The 16242-nt window shown below is 54.7% G+C and overlaps 1 protein-coding gene across 1 annotated transcript in view; it reads left to right on the top strand.

The window, feature by feature from the left end:
- Dscam (DS cell adhesion molecule) overlaps positions 1–16242 on the top strand; it is a gene marked incomplete at its 5' end in the record, with an annotated part of 531581 nt that overhangs the window by 471485 nt on the left and 43854 nt on the right. The window contains 6 exons of the mRNA XM_010636598.2: positions 1938–2055; positions 3773–3936; positions 5321–5419; positions 8173–8361; positions 9234–9524; positions 12275–12451. Of these exons, the coding sequence (XP_010634900.1) occupies positions 1938–2055; positions 3773–3936; positions 5321–5419; positions 8173–8361; positions 9234–9524; positions 12275–12451 (1038 nt within the window). The remainder of the gene's footprint in view (positions 1–1937; positions 2056–3772; positions 3937–5320; positions 5420–8172; positions 8362–9233; positions 9525–12274; positions 12452–16242) is intronic.

Below are 16242 nucleotides of genomic sequence, written 5' to 3'. Positions count from 1 at the left end.
GGGCACTTGGAGGACCTTCCTGAGAGCAGTCGGGGTGGGGTGGGGGAGGGTGCTGCATGGACCAGGCAGGGGAGATGGGGCCTCGGGGCAGCAGAGGACGGCTGGGCTCCACCGTGTGTCACCGGGCTCCAGGGTGGGGCAGAAGCTGACCCATCTGGAGGAAGAGGTCTGTGCCAGAAACGCCATCCCAGCCATGCCCTCCAAAGGGCCAGGCAGTGGGGAAGGTGCCCGAGCTTGAGAAGAGGAGGGAATTTACAGAGGAGCAGGCCCCAGCCCTGCGGGAGGCACGGTGAGGTAGGTGGCGGCCAGTGGCCCAGGGCACCGTGCGGTTGTCGGGCGGCAGAGGTGGCCGGCAGCAGCTCCACGTTCAGGCTCGGGTTGAAGCACAGGACCACTGCTCCCATGGAGGAGGTGGCCAGGCCAAGGGGAGTGTGAGGCCGGCCCTGTGGAATCCCGCCCTGGGACGCGGGCCAGGGCAGGCAGAGAACAGAGCCCAGCTGCCTGCAGCCCAGGAGCACACAGTTCCGAAGGGCTGTCCAACCTGCAGGCCGGTGAGGGTTTACACTGACAGCACCCACGGGTGCTTGTTGAAAGACAGACTTCCGGACCCACCCAAGATCTGTGGAATCCGCAGGCCAGGGTAGGAATTATCTTTTGGTTACCAACCTCTAAAAGCAGAAATATCAGTCATGGGCAAATTGTCCCTGCCTTTGAATACTCTTCTCAGGAGAAATTGCTTCAAACATGCAGCCTAATTTTGCTGCAGAATTCCCTGTCCCTTGAAAGGCCTGGCTTCTGAGCCCCTTGCCTCTGCTCTTTGTCCTCGCCCACCGCGCTCAGAACAGAAATGAGTGGCTCCAGTGGACCTGAAGACGCAGGCTGATGTTCTGCTCTCCACCAGGACAGCTCCCTGCTGACTTGGTTCCGAGGGCCCTGCATTTCCCGGGACTCCAGGGTTTCCCAGGGAGCTGCCCTGCACCCTCTTTGGCCAGTGCAAACCCTCAAGTCCAGCAAAGCAGTTCAAGCTCCTGACACTCAGTCCTGTTTTTATGGGGCCAGAACCAGACGGGGCTCCCCTCCGCCTGAGGGGCACCTGGCAGAAGCACCTGCTCCGTCCCGGCCCCATGGCAGCCCGGGCACGTTGACGGCAGCCTCCAGCCCCGGCTCGTGCCCAGAAGGTGGTGTCCAGCGGATGCCAAGGGGGCTGAGCGTGTCCTCTGCCAGGCTTGTGTCTTGGTGTCTCTGCCGGCTCTGGGACCCATCAAAGGCAGCGATGCCCGGAGCCGTCTCCAAGGAGGCCCCTCTTGGCCAGGCCCACTGAACCCTCTGGCCTCCATCTTCTGGGCCTGCACACGAGCCAGACACCCTAGAAGAAGCTCTGCTTTGGACTTCTGGGTCACTGTCCCGAGCAAATGGCAGCTCTTCAAGAGAAGCCACCCTGAAACACTCCTTCCCCTCAATGTGTGCTCCAGAAAAGCACGCTGATAGGCCCGACAGGCGGGCTCCGCACAGCTGATGGACAGGAATTGCTCCGTTTTGCTTCTTGTCTCCTGGGTCTTTATGTTTTGTGTTGTCTATTGTCTCTGATATTAAAAGTATATTTTAATGTGCAGTTCTGGGCTTGAGATGAATTGCTTCATAAAGTGCTTTGAAAAATAATTTGGCTCATAAAAAACACAGCTCAGAGTTGCTTTGCTTATGAAAGTCCAAATATCTAATTTGGACTCCCCATCCTTAGCCCGTAGAACAACAATGCTACCGTGGGGGTTTTCTGGGGCTTGCAGGTCCTTACCGTGAAAATCCTTCATAACCCCGGCACCGGAGAGGCACCGACAGCTGAGAGGTGACCGGCTCCACCTCCCGCCTCGGCGCCGCTCTGTGTGCTGGCTCCTGGAGCCAGGTCTGGGGTAACTGGGCTCTGCTCTTCCTATTTCCAGCTCCGGCTCGGATCCTCACCTTCAGCGGGACGGTCACCACCCCGTGGATGAAGGACATCGTCCTGCCATGTAAAGCTGTCGGGGACCCTTCTCCCGCAGTGAAGTGGATGAAAGACAGGTAACCAGTAACCCGACGTGCGCGCTTCACGACTCCTCGGGCTCAACATCAGGCTGTTTGTGGGGTGCCTGGTGGTCTCTAAGTCAGGGTTTGTATTTTGATGGAAGTTTAAGGAAGGCTAGCGAGGCTTCTGAGATGGGCTGGTGATCCCTGCACGAGCACTCGAGGGACTGAACCACAAGCAGTGACAGAAACGCACAGCAATGTGTACATAGAAATATTTATCATTCCACAGAGCCCCTCGAAATCCTCCCCCTCCCTTTGAACACGCCCATCCCATCCCTCTGGCCACTTTCTGAAGCAGCTCTGGAGTCCTCTTTCCTGAGTGTATTTAAGAGGTGAGAAAAAGTACAGTGACTGCTGCTGCCCAGTGCCCCCAACAGAAAGGCAGGTCCAGAAAACACAAGGCTGTGTCCTCAGCCACTTTAGTCCCCAGATCTGGCACCGTGTGACCCCCGGCTCTTCCCCAGATTCAAAATGACCGTGTCAGGGAAATGTTCTGAACCCACTCAGGACATCGAGGCAGCCGGGACAGCACAGCTAAAGACACTCAGGAAAGAGGGCTCCAGAGCCGCTGCAGGAAGGGGCAGGAGGATGGGAGAAGTGTTTAAAGGGACCGGGGGAATTAATGGCACCGTATCTTTTACTGTAATGATACTTTTAACATGTAAACATTCACCTTATCTTAATGACATCTGTCCTCTGTAAAGCCCGAGCCTGGACCTTCAGGCCCAGCCACGAGAGGACCTCTGTGGGAGCTGCCTCAGCCCCTCAGGCCGGCTGTCTGTGGAATGAGACAAGGAGCCCAAACTGTCGGGGCCCTGAGCCCGTCCCTTTACTTCAGAGATAAGGGACCGCTCCCCTCACAGCCCTGACTCCACGTTAGGACTTGGCTCAGAAGGAGGCCGCTTTTCCCTCACTCGATAGTAATTGTTAAAATGACAGCAGCTGGGGCAGAAGGGGAGAAAGCGGGTGAGGGGCCTGCTCATGATGTCCGTGGAAAGCACTTCGTCTGTGGCCAGAGAAGGAATTAGGATCTCACGGACGTCCAGGAGTCATGCGTGAGCAGAGATTTGATACAATGGCTTCCCAGCCCGGCCTATTTTCACGCAAAACCATTAAGAGGCAAAAAGTATTAAAATAATGGGCCAGGACCCGTGACCACTTTTCACATCAGTTGATGCAAAGGAAATCCCGAAGGTCCCAGGGCCAGACTAGCAGGATGACCCCAGAACACTGGACGCTCCGCCGTCCTGTGGGCAGCCCGCTCGCTCCCTGGGCTCTTCACATCAGGTTCACCCCCCGTGTGATTTTATGTGGCTCCGTGAGACATCTCAAGGCCTAGTTTGCCCTCCATCATTTGGGCTGTGAGCGGAAGTCCCAGAATGGCCACCAAAAGAGCATCTGCAGAGCCTGGGCCCTAGAGGAAAGCGGGTCCCAGGCAGAACAGTCTCCAGCAGTGTGAGAAGCCCGCTGGCCAACCCCGAGCTGGCCCGACCCAGGCGTGGCTTCCAGGCAGCAGTTTGCACAGAGCGAAAACCCCACTCCCTTCCGGTGGTTTCTACCACCCCGCCCGGCGTTCCTCCTGCAGACGCAGGGGACATTATGCTTGCAAGTGTGCTGCGTGCTTCAGAGGAGGTCTCGACGCTGCTCCCCAACCTCAGCCAATGTGGGTTGTAATTCCTTTAATCTGTGCGTCTTTCTTCCTGTGAGGCAGTAACGGGACGCCCAGCCTGGTGACGATTGATGGGCGAAGAAGCATCTTCAGCAACGGCAGCTTCATCATCCGCACGGTGAAGGCGGAGGACTCTGGCTACTACAGCTGCGTCGCCAACAACAACTGGGGCTCAGACGAAATCGTTTTAAATTTGCAAGTACAAGGTACAGAACGCGGGGTGGGGGCAGAATGACGTCCAACGTACGCACACCTTAGGTGGGAAGGGTCAGACCGAGCACATTTAAAACTTCGCCTTTATAAAATGCTGATTGCTATTATCCTGTGACGAAAATTCAATTGGAAAATACAGTTAAACACATCAAAGAAAATACCCAGCTTCACAGTCCCAGAGATAACCCTGGGATGCAATACATCTTTGCATATGAAATGCCTTTCTTTATGCGAACATCTCTGAAGAAGTCCTTAATAATGCCCACTGATTACACTGTTTGCATATGCATGTCCAACCCAGAAAACACAAATGAAAAGTAAGCCAGAATGGTTGTCTTTTATGTCCGCCAACTAACTCAGTTTTTATGAGCAGAAAGGCCGCTCTGAGTATTGCCATAATATTCAGTTGTGCACTTTAGTGCAAGATATTTCATTTTTCTTGCTATCCACAAAATGTGCATGATTTCCAAAGTTATTAAAATTGTGTGCATGCAGCTACTGATTTAGGTGCATGGTGATATTTTATTAGAAGAATCAGAGCACACACTGCTCTGGATTTGGGGTCTGTCACTTTAATACATTCAGCAAATCAAATTTAAATCAATACTGTCCTCGGTGGGATCAAGATGGAGGCGAAGGGCTATAGATTTTTTAAATTCTGCAAATGGATCTTGAATTTCAAGTTAATTGAGCCAGGAGAATTCAGGGACATTTTGAAAGATGACATATATTAAGATTCAAAAGATAGAGGCCAATTTTTCAGGCCTTTGGGTCGATAGAGCTGGCTTCTCACACAAGACCTGAGAAGGACGTTTTGTGGGATGTTTTTTGTATTTTGGAGAGCCTGATTCTGAATTTCTTCGGTATCCTGTCCACGCAGCCAGTCCAAAATTATGAGTCCTGTTGTTTAGCAGTAGAAATCCTTTCAGCCCAGTGTGAATGCTCACTTCGTGTGCCACAAAGTGATGGCAATCTGTGATTTTCAGAGCAGTGCGTGTGTGTGTGTGTGTGTGTGTGTGTGGTCTTGGAATGTCATTTAGCTTTTCACTTGGATTTCATGGCTGAAGTTCAGAGTAAAATAATGCCTGGTTCCCAGGGAAGTTTAAAGATTTCAGCTAGTGATATGCTACTCAGAAATTCAAGGGATGGTAGGTAATGAGCTAGAAAGAAATCCAAGTAGATCCGGGGTTGGATTTTCTTTAAATAACAGATTCACTCTGCTCTATCTCTTTGGCCCAGGATATCAAGGAAACAGACATTTTGACAGAAGGGCATTGCATATTCTGGCAACCTAAACACTTCTTTAGTAAATAGCTGTTACAGAGGATTAAAGATGTGAAAAACTAATTCTTGTTTTCCAAACACTTTCCTATCTAGTTCCACCAGATCAGCCCCGACTCACTGTATCCAAAACCACGTCTTCCTCCATCACTCTGTCCTGGCTCCCTGGGGACAACGGAGGCAGCTCTATCCGAGGTAAGGGCATCCACCTGTCCCCAAGTGTCCCTTACGGTGCTGCCCATGGGGTGCAAAGCGCCCATCTCTGTCAAATGACTGCTAAGCATCGGTTTATTCACCCTCAAAATGCGTTCTATCATTATTTCTCCCAGTACCTGAGCAAGAAATGATACATATGTTTTCTCATATTTGTTGAAAGTTAAATCATTGGTCCATAGCATCTCATCCCCACAGATACCTGGAGCATCTGGACTGAGTGAAATTGTCACAAATGCAAACAGGGAAAGGGACATTCTGTGGTCCTTCCCCTGAGCCCTGCTATAGCTCTGGTTCGTCAGCACTGTATCACTCTTTTCGGTAACCATGGTTACTAATCTGACTTACAAAGTCCTAAGAGACAAAGGGCATAGAGTTTAGATGGGAAACAACGTACTTGCATGAGTGCTATGCTGTTGGCACGCAGCAGAACGTGAAAGCCAGGCCTACCCCGGAGCGATGAGCTGGCGTGGTAACCCCAGCACAGGGGGAGTAGAGGGTCTCATGAGCCATCTGGAGGGGAGAGGCGGGAGGTGCTGAGAAGCAGCTGAAGACTGGCGGGAAGGTGGGCAAAGTCCCCCAAGTGGCCCTCGAGCCAGAGGGCCAGGCCTGGGCTTTGGCCAGAAGGCAGGAGGAAGGAGGATGGGGAGACCACCGGAAGACGGGCCGCTCAGGGACCAGGGCGCGGCGAGCATGCTGCCCTTTCTCCCCGGCTCTGCACTCGCAGCCGTGGCCCTGCTAGGAGCAGCGCACGCCTCAGTGCCCACGTCAGGGCCACTGCCTTTTCTCTCCAGGGTCCCCGAGGTAAACACTCAGCATCCTCCAAAGGGGAGCTATGGCTTCCCTTTCCCTTCTCCTTTTTGTGGGAAAGAAAAAGGTGAGATGACTGGTTAAAAATAGCTGAATGATTAAGGGGGAGGCTCTGCTGTGGGTGTGAAGAGTGTGGGACAGATCTGCAGCTGCTGCTGCGTGCGGGGAGTCATTAGAGACGAACAAAGCCCTTGCCGAGCAGCGGTGAGAACCCAGCTGCAGAGAAGGAGTGCAAATTGTAGTGGTCACAGTTATTAGAGCTCCATGGCTTTCCTCCAGGTGCTGGACGCCTGGGAACAGGCGCAGATCAAAGGTGCCCGGAGTAGGAGACGGGGGAGGGCGGGGCTCCATCCGCCCTGGGCTCTCGGCTGGCCAGGGAACCTTCTGAGAGCAAGCAGGTGGCCACAGGCTCCAACGGAACAACCTGGGCTGAGTCTGGTGGCCCACACCTCTAACGCCAGCAGCCCGGGCAGCCGAGGCAGGAGGATTGCAAGTTCCAGCCCAGCCCAGGCAACACACCAACTGAACAAGAACTTGTCTCAAAATTTAAAAATGTATAAAGGGCGAAGATACAGCTCAGCGTGAAGGCCCCGGTCTCAATGTCCAGTGCTGCAAAACATATGCCTTTATTTATGTAGTTAGAAAGTAAACTTGGGACGCAGTAAGCCTGAGGGAGAACAGAAGAGTGACAGTCACTGCTGAAGCGTCTCTGAGACACAGGGAGCCGGTGTCACTGGAACACAATGGGCCAAACAGCGGTGGGGAAGTGTCCTCAGCAGGTGCCCTGGGCCAGCGAGGATGCAGCAGGGCACAGGGAAGCACACCAGCCCATTGCTTGGGGCCAGAGCTCGCAGAGGTGGAGACGGGACCGATCCCTAGACATGTGGCTGGCCGGAGTGGAGGCTGGGATGTCCTGGGCCACAGGCATTGGGGGAGCTCAGAGCCAGAGCACAGGGAGAGGAAACGGGGCCCAGGAAGGAGACGGGAGGAGGAGGGAGGACACTGGCCGGCCACTGGAGAGCACGAGGGGTCTCCTGGCCAACATCTGGGAAACAGGAGCTGCCAGCAGGGCCTGAGGAGCCAGGACACCAAGTTCCTGTGACCTTGACCTGGGCTGCGTGCCAGTGAATATTTAGCAGCCGGGAGGACACATTTTCCCCTAGACACCTGGTTGCAGGGAACATGGGTAAAGGAGGCAATGAGAAAGGAGGCCACAGGACTGAGCAGGCTGAGGGCTTCAGGCTGAGGTCAGGGCCCTGGGGTGCAGCACCCTCTCTGGTCTCTGTCTCCATCAGTCCTGGGAAGGGGACTTATTTCACGGGGCTGTGTGAAGTCACCAGCAAAAGGCTTGGGGCAACAACAAGAAATGGGCAGTTGTTCGTAGTGCAGGAGCTAAGAGAAGCGTGGGCACCTGGAGAAAGGAATGGTCGAGGGAATTTTTCAAAGTAGAGCGAAGCACGGGGCACTGGAATGGCTTCAAGACAGGGAACCCGTCCGCTGAGGCAGGAGTACGTGGGCAGAGGGGAGGTGAAGAGGTCACTGTGTCTGTTCCTATTCCCGAAGACAGCACAGCCCTGTTCCAGAGCTCTGAGAATCTCAAAAATAACTCCGCTTCAGCCTCTGCCTCTGCCCAAGGACTCAGGCACAAGCCCCCAGGAGCAGATTTTAGCAACTTAGTGCTCGGTGCAGCCTTAGAGGGGAATGGGAGGGTCTCCTGCCTTCACCCTGTCCTGCAGCTGTGCGACCACACTGCCAGTTTCGGTGCCAACCTCGCGCATCAAACTCAGGACATTTCTGCCAGCCTGGGCCAGAGCCCCTGGAGTTGAGCAGAGCTGGAAGCTTCTCTTGCAAAGATGCCCGGGCTGTGAGGGGAGCCTCAGCCGTGCACGGTGCTCCCGCTCACGGGCCCCTCCCCGTCCCCCAAGGGTACATACTGCAGTACTCAGAGGACAACAGCGAGCAGTGGGGGAGCTTCCCCATCAGCCCGAGCGAGCGCTCCTACCGCCTGGAGAGCCTCAAGTGCGGGACCTGGTACAAGTTCACGCTGACCGCCCAGAACGGAGTCGGGCCGGGGCGCATCAGTGAAATCATAGAGGCGAAGACCTTGGGGAAAGGTACGTGTGCTTTTGGCCGCCTCCGGATCTGGTTTGGGTTCTGCTTCGAGAGAAGAGAGTCCTGTAGAAATCAGGGGCACTGACGGCGATGGAAGTGCCATGAAATGTGGGGCTTGTCCTCGCGGCTGTGGGGGTTCAGCTTCTCCCTCACCAAGCCCTCTCCCGAGCCATCTAGAATTCCCACACTGCCTCGTGGTCCCACTTCTCAGGCAGTCTTTCCAGTGTGAGTTGGGCTTCCGAGATCCAGTGTAGACACCGGGGAGCAGAGTCCCTGGGCAGCAACGTAGGGGAGCAGTGTGAAGCTGAGAGGAGGTGGAGGGAGGTTCTTGTGGGTGCAGTCAGGAGGCCTCCCCGTCTTGTCCAGGCTGGGGTGGATGCAGGTGACAGGACAAGAGATGATAGTCTGGCCACTGCCTGCGTTCAGATGATGAGCGGTGATTTATGCAGCTTGCAGCCATTCAGCTCAGGGCCCCAGGTGACTGGACAGTGGGGGACCCCTGTAGCTACTCCCCAAACTCAATGCTGCCCGTTCTGGAGTGAGGCCCAACTGTGGAATGGACTCATGTCTGCTAACAGACCGCATAGCATCTTCGGGGGAGCTCTGGGCGCATGGAGGCCCTCCCCCCACATATACACACCGAGGTCAGCGGGGTGCAGAAAGCCCACTGGCCCCCAAGCCCTTAAGTGTGACCCACGAGTGACCCCTGCCCCTGCCTGAGTTCCCAGACTGGACAGAGCAGCAGCTCAAGGGCAGCACGAGGGGGGAACATGGGGGACAGGGGGCGTGGTGTGAGGGGGCGGGGGTGAGGTGGGGGCGCGCACTGCCGCAGTCCCGCCCTGGATTCGCTCTCACCTCCGCGGTTCCTTCACAGAGCCCCAGTTCTCCAAGGAGCAGGAGCTCTTTGCCAGCGTGAACAGCACCCGCGTGCGGCTCAACCTGATCGGCTGGAACGACGGTGGCTGCCCCATCACCTCCTTCACGCTGGAGTACAGGCCCTTCGGGACCACGGTGTGGACCACGGCCCAGCGCACCTCGCTGTCCAAGTCCTACATCCTGTACGACCTGCAGGAAGCCACCTGGTACGAGCTGCACATGCGCGTGTGCAACAGCGCGGGCTGCGCGGAGAAGCAGGCCAACTTCGCCACACTCAACTTGGACGGCAGTAAGCTCCGGGCCCGGCCGCACGTGCCTGGGGTATCGCGGGTGCCCACCCCGGCCCTGAATGCCCCCATCCACCCTGTGCCTGCAGAGCCGCTGGGTGTGGGCCCCTCCGGCCAGCTCTCGGACTCCCGGAGCACATGAGCGGCTTCTCTTGGGCTGCAGGACTCTGCCCTGGGCATCGGCGCGGGGACAAGGCGGCGCCAGCCTTGCTCTGGTGTTCTCCACCCCTCCCGTCACCCCACCCCAACCCACACGACGACTTGCTTTTTGACTCATGAAACCCTTAAACTGCATGCGCAAAGTTTCCATGGCGAGGGGGCTCCTGGGAGTTCCTGAGCAGAAGCCAGGGTACTGAGGGAGTAGACTAGGACGTCAGCACACACGTGTACACACACACAGGCCGTGCACACACTGCTCACACCACACAATACACCGTGCACACACACACACACACAGCTTCCGTGTGTGTTCTTAAAACTAGATGAGGTATCTTCACATCTTCTTGGCCAAAAACAAATAAACTGTTCTTGCCCCTTTTCTGGTATCAAGGACCATTTATGGAGATCTGAGAAGGTGCCCAGCCCAGTGCAGGGGAAGTGTGTATCCCTGGCACCAGCAGGGACCTTCAGGGCGTCCCCGGCAGCAGTGCCGGCTTCAGAGACATGCAGTGGCCCCTGAGGTCAGCAGCCATGGGAGGAGGTGTTCTCATATGCAGCAAAGGCCCAGCAGTCGGCAGAGTGTGTGCAGCCATGGCCCAGCCCCTCACAGCCTCTGCCCACTGGCTGGGCACAGCTGGCTCCAGGGATCCCGGCCCAGGCTGTCACCCAGCCCTCCCCGCACTGCTGCCTGAGTCCGCATCCGAGCCCGGTACACAGAGCCGCTGCACCCCCGTGCCCTGGGAGAAGGCCCTGAGCCCGGCCCTACAGCCAGCTCTGCCCTCTGCTCAGCGACAGCCCCACAGCAGCCTCCCTCCTCCGGGCCTCCTCCCTGTCTGTTAGCCTCAGCTCCCAGCGACTGCCTGTCAGGGCCTCCTGGTCCCAGGGCATTACTGTGCACAGCCCCCTTCTCCTTGGCCTCTCACCAGTGGAGCCTCTGCCCCTTGGGACTGGCACTCCGCGCTCTCCACACCCGCAGCCTCAGGGGCTCATGCACACACCTGGAGGCCAGGCCACCGCTCTACAGTCCATGGATGGGTGACTCAGGCAGGGCCAGGCAGGGTGCGGCCCGACACACACTGGACATGCACTCCCACCGCATGGAATTAGAAGCAACCCTGACCTACAAAGTGCTTGGCAGGTTGTAAATGTGTCTTCTGGGTACCTCGTATGCGGTGTTCTTCATCCAGGACCACACAGTACACATGCATCCTCTGAGCTGCGTTTAATTTTCTGAAACCCTGAATAATTTCATTCCGGCACAGTATGAGTGCATATTTCTTTTCCTTGAAGAAGATGGCAGGTTTCTGCGAGCCAGTCTCGAGGATACAGAGCTCTAATCTCTTCTGTCACAGTCTGCCTGAGGCAATTTTTTTTCACTTTGGGAAAAACAAACATTGATAATTAGCCTGATGTTCAGACCAGATGGATTTCCAATGCTCCCGTTTCCTTCTCTGACTCTTTCTTGCACCGTTCCTGGGCCGAATGTTCCTATCTGTCCTTGTCTCGCCCTGGCTCTGCAGACAGCTACAGCCTTCTGAGCAACCGCACCTGCCCCTAACTTGCTTTCGGGACATGTGGAGGCTGGATTCTCTGCCAGAACTGCCGTGAAGTGGGAAGAGCACTTTTCTTGCCCTAGCGAAGATCTTAGTGGGCTGGAGATTCTGTTACTCCTGCTCCACTTCCCAGACAAAGGATAGAGGCCATTTCTGCTGAGGGTGAATTTATTATTTTGGCATTATTTTCCCGAAAGCATTGACTTTCTGGCCCCTGCTTTACATGGAGAAGGCTAGAGTACCTGCCGTGATCGGGGACGGCGAGACCCGTGCCCGGGAGAGCAGATGCCTGCTCACTCCCTGTGCCCATTGCACCAGCCCTGGGTAAAAAGCAGCTTGAAACAGTACAGAGCTCATCTTACTTCAGTATTTCCTCATAGTTCCAAACCGCCTGAGTCACACAGAGTGGTTTAACAGTGAGTAGCTGCTTTAAAGACCTAGATGGATCCCCTTTGGAAAAGCTGCCTGAGCTCTTATCCCCTAAAAATGAGAGTTTTAAAGTATTCTTGGTCTTACTCCTGTCACAAAGACCAGACAAAGGGCTGGGGACTTGGCTCCGTGGCACCACACCCTTCCACCGAAAGCACAAGGTCCTGAGTTCAATCCCCAGTACCAAAAAAAAAAAAAGACGAATAACTGAACAACAAGAAGTGTAAGCTTCTTTAAAAGCCAGCCTCCCACAGACCATTTCCCGTTCCTTTGCCAAATCTAGAGTTCTTCCTTTGGCCTGCAATTTTTCAAATAACTTCTAGCCATCATGACAGTGAGGGACACTTCATTCCAGGTAGATGCGTGTGGCCCGGTGCCGTCAGGCGCCTGCCCCGTGGTAGGCACAAAGAACGTTTTGTGCAGAGCTGTAGAGCGGAGGTCTAGGCAGAGCAGGGCAGGGTGCCCAAGTCAGCTAGCGAGGACCTAGGAAGAAAACCCATCCCATCTTCACGGATGCCCTGGGATCACACGGGCGACCTTTGTCACCCCCACCCCTAAAACCTCCCCAACACCCTCACCAACAGCATCTAACTCCGTGATCCTGCCTCCAGGTACAATTCCTCCACTCATTAAGTCAGTAGTCCAAAGCGATGAGGGGCTGGCGACCAACGAAGGCCTCAAGATGCTGGTGACCGTCTCCTGCATCCTGGTGGGTGTGCTGCTGCTCTTTGTCCTCCTGCTGGTGGTGCGGCGGCGGCGGCGGGAGCAGAGGCTCAAGCGGCTGAGAGGTAGGTCCAGGCCAGGTGCAAACTCCAGAAGGGTCCTGGTCGGAACCTCGCGGCGACACTCAGAGCCCTGGGGGAGGGGGTGGCACTGCCCCTGTTCCCCTTCGGGCATCAGGAGTGAGAGCCGACCCCTCACGGTCCCCTAAGTCCCTGCCATCGGCACACAGAGAACATTAATTTCTCAGGGGTTTTCTAACCCCACTCTTTCGTTTTCGGTGGTTCCAGCAAAGCCACCAATGATGGCTACAGAGCCATCAGATTTGCTCTGGCAGTGACAATTATCTTGTTAACTGGAAACAGAAATTGAGAGCTGATGGTACCAGGAAGCACGATGGGGCAGAAGACAGGCTTTTCCGGGTTAAAAGTGTGAGCCACAGCCCAGTGAAAGACGTCTGCTGTGAGGAGAAAGTCACGGGAGGGTGGGGCCGCCGCTGTCCGCTGTGTCCATCACTGCACGCCGCTCTGCCACTGGCCGGCTGCTGTCCACACGGGCCAGTGTCTTTACTTCCGCTTGCTCTGCAGTGTGAGGACAGAAGTGCTTTCAAGTGTAAAACTCGTTTGGGGCAGTACTGGGGATTGTCCTACCACCGAGCTACATCCCCTGCCTTTTTCATTTTTCATTTTGAAACAGGGTCTTGGCAAATTGCCCAAGCAGGACTCTAACTTGTAGTCCTCTTGCCTCAGCCTCCCAGAGTGCTGGGATTGCAGGGACGGGTCCCTGCACACAGCCGCATCAGGGTGTTGACCGCGGCGTGTTTTTGGTAAAGTGCACAGATAAGGCGTTTGCGTTTCACAGCAGGGCTGTGGAGAGTTGCGTTGTACAGCCATAGGGCAATCCCCACCTCCCCTCCCAACGTGTGCCACCTCCCCAGACCGCCCTTGTGCACCCAGGAAACATCGACCACTCTGCAAATCCTTTCCTTGGACATAATCCAGAGAGAGCAGCAGAACATGGTGAGGCTCTTGCCTGTCCTCTCTTATCTGAACCACTCCTGATGGGGATTTCACTTTGCAAAAAAAAAAAATCAGAATATTTGAAGTACACCGCATGTTAACAGACCTTTGGTTCAAATCTCCCACGGCACAGTAATTGTGATAAATCAGTCTTGTTGACATGTTCTTTCTAAATCCAGTCAGCCAGCTGTCCTTCAGTTTTATAGATGTTGTCTGAGTGACTCCTGTGTCCTCGGCCTCGTGCCCGTGCCTGGTAGAAGATGGACACACAGAGCTTGCCGGGCTCCGGGTTTAGTGTAGGAGTTCCACACAGAGCATGCACCGTGAAAGAGCTAAGTGTGCCCTGCACACAACAGGCCTTCCGACAAATCCTACACCAGTGCAAAGGGGAGAGAGGACGTTCCCAAGCGAGGGGAACGGGGAGCAGCCTACGAGATCCTAAAAAGCTCTGTGAGAAATAACACTGCCCGGGACATTCAGATACTCGGTATAAAGTGGGCCACACTGCATTCCACTCAGGTGCATTTAGCATTAAAAGACCACGAGGACCTTTCTTCCGCCCTGTTCACAGCACAGTTGGTCAGCAGTAGGGACGTTGCTCCTCCAGCCCCAGAAGGACGTCTCTGTGGAGACAGCTGTGTCAGCTCAGTGTCCTCACTCCTCAGCGCCAGCCGGCAGAGGCCTCTTGTGTGTCTGACAGCAGACAGGTTAAACCCTGGGCAGTGCTTCCTACTGCCCGCTCCTGCTCCTCGTGCCGGCCCCTTCCCTCCAAGCTGTCTTACTTTTTGCTGTTCTACTTAGAACACAAGCGCCTGATCTTGCTTTTCCCTGACGAGAGCCTTTGCGATGATCTCAGTGACGCATTCAGGCTGGCCTGGTGGAAGACCCTGTGTCCACTCGGCACAGCCCTTAGTGACTCAGTTCCTCCCTTACCAGGGCGGTGTCCAGGGACACCGGGCTGCCCCCTTATTGGTGGCCTCCACTGCCAGATGGGAGTGTTTTTGTAGCTGTGCTTCGTAAAAAACAGGTGCTACCCCACACCAGACACAGCTTTTCCCCCATGAGGGATTTCTGTTTGCTGTGTGCTGAATAAAGTATAGAGGGAGCACCAGGCGTGGCAGAGTGGGCTCAGTCAGAGATGCCCCAGCACAGGAATGCCCTGGGGCTGCCGTACCTCTCTGTCAGGGCCCAATGAAGGCCGCTGGAATCAGGAATCTGAAAGGCTTGGGAATTGCACTGAGAAAGCAGATGGGATGCCTGATTCCATGCCACCTCCTCCCGGCCGGATTTCAGTTGGGCGCCCCCTGGTGCCCCACCCACAGCAGATAGAACGTTGTTTCCATCTCACAGCAGTGTTTTGTTGTTGACCATATAGAAGTCGGGGTTGGGAGGCACAGACTCATCTATCACCATCAGAAGTGCTGCCTGAGTGACAGAGTAGGGTGGGGGCTGCCTGGAGTCCCAGAAGGGCCAGCCCCACGGTGGAAGGGTCTTTGCCTTCGGGCCCCTTGCAGATGATTCTCCATGACACAAAGCTTTTCCAGCCCCCTCAGGGAAGGGATCGAGAGTCTGTCTGTTCAATTCCAGAGTCACCCAGTTAAAAGACCCACATAGGGCCAGATCCTCACGGCATTTCGCTGTCCCAAATGAGGACATTTTTACGGATGTGTTAATGCTGCTTGAGCAAAGATCGGGATCAAAAATGGGAATAAGGAAATTTGAGTTAAAGAAAAATATCACAGGGTCCCTCGTGGATGCCACTAGGGGATTTCAGAGGGTCAACCTGAGGTGGACATGTCCTGTTGCATCGTTTGATTGCTAGAAACCAGTAAAATGTCTCTGTGCATGGTGCATTTGACAAGCAGCCTAGTCAGATGAGCACAAGAGAATGCTATTTTATATGTTTAAAACTTTAAAGAAAGAAAATGGGACTCAAGCAGTTTAGCCAACCTATATTCTCTCTTCCTGAGCACCTTACTAATTTTAGAGCATAGCAACCTCCTGAAGCCCGAATTGTCTGAAAGTACTACTTTTTAAAGAGTTCAGAAACCACATTTGCTTCCACGATGCCCCGGTTTCCCCCCAACTCCCACAGCCTTCACTGTACCAGGTGACACAGAAAGTGACTGGCGGGGCATGAGGTCCCAGCAGCCCTGGCCTTATGAAAAAGTGATTCCCAGGTCAGGTTACCAGTCCAGTATTGCTAAAAGCACCCTCCTCTCCACAGCATAGATTACCCAAGGGAGCACACGCCCACGTTGGCACAGATAAGCAGGGATCGGGGGGCAGAGCCAGGCCTGAGCACCAGGACTTTGCATAAGCTAAAGAGGAAAATCAGTCTGTGCTAACAAATCGACCATAAATCCATCTGTCTCCCCCAGTGGAAATGAATTTATTATTTTAAACATGTTTGCAAATTAATTAGTGTTCTCAAACCGATCAATTCTAGAGGACGCTTTCCCAAGCGAAGCTGGGGTCTGGGACTGTCGGGCACAGTCCAAAGGCAGGCTGGCAGAGAGCCCCTCGTTTTCTGAGCTCCCCCATGCCACTTTCTGCTCTGCAAATGAGCCAGAAAGCTATCCTTGATTAAAGACCCAAAAGTAACTGGAGCTTTACTAATCTAAAGCAGGAAAGCTCATCCAGGAGCCAGGTACCACTAAGACATGGGTAGAAACTGAGTAAACGAAGGTGTCCCCAAAACTAATGTCTGGAGAGCACGTAGAAGTGGGGAGCCACCAGAAGGTGTGCACTCCAAGGTCTCCCTGCCAAGCTGACAGGTGCCTAAACCCTGCTGAGATGGCGTCAGAGCTCCTGCTCTGAAACTCTGCTTCTTCATATGC

This window comes from Fukomys damarensis, unplaced genomic scaffold (assembly GCF_012274545.1).
Source record: "Fukomys damarensis isolate Sample0158 unplaced genomic scaffold, DMR_v1.0_HiC HiC_scaffold_24, whole genome shotgun sequence".
NCBI classification, from domain to species: Eukaryota; Metazoa; Chordata; class Mammalia; order Rodentia; family Bathyergidae; genus Fukomys; species Fukomys damarensis.
Note: the sequence above shows the minus strand (reverse complement) of the source record. Positions and strands in the feature narration are given on the sequence as shown.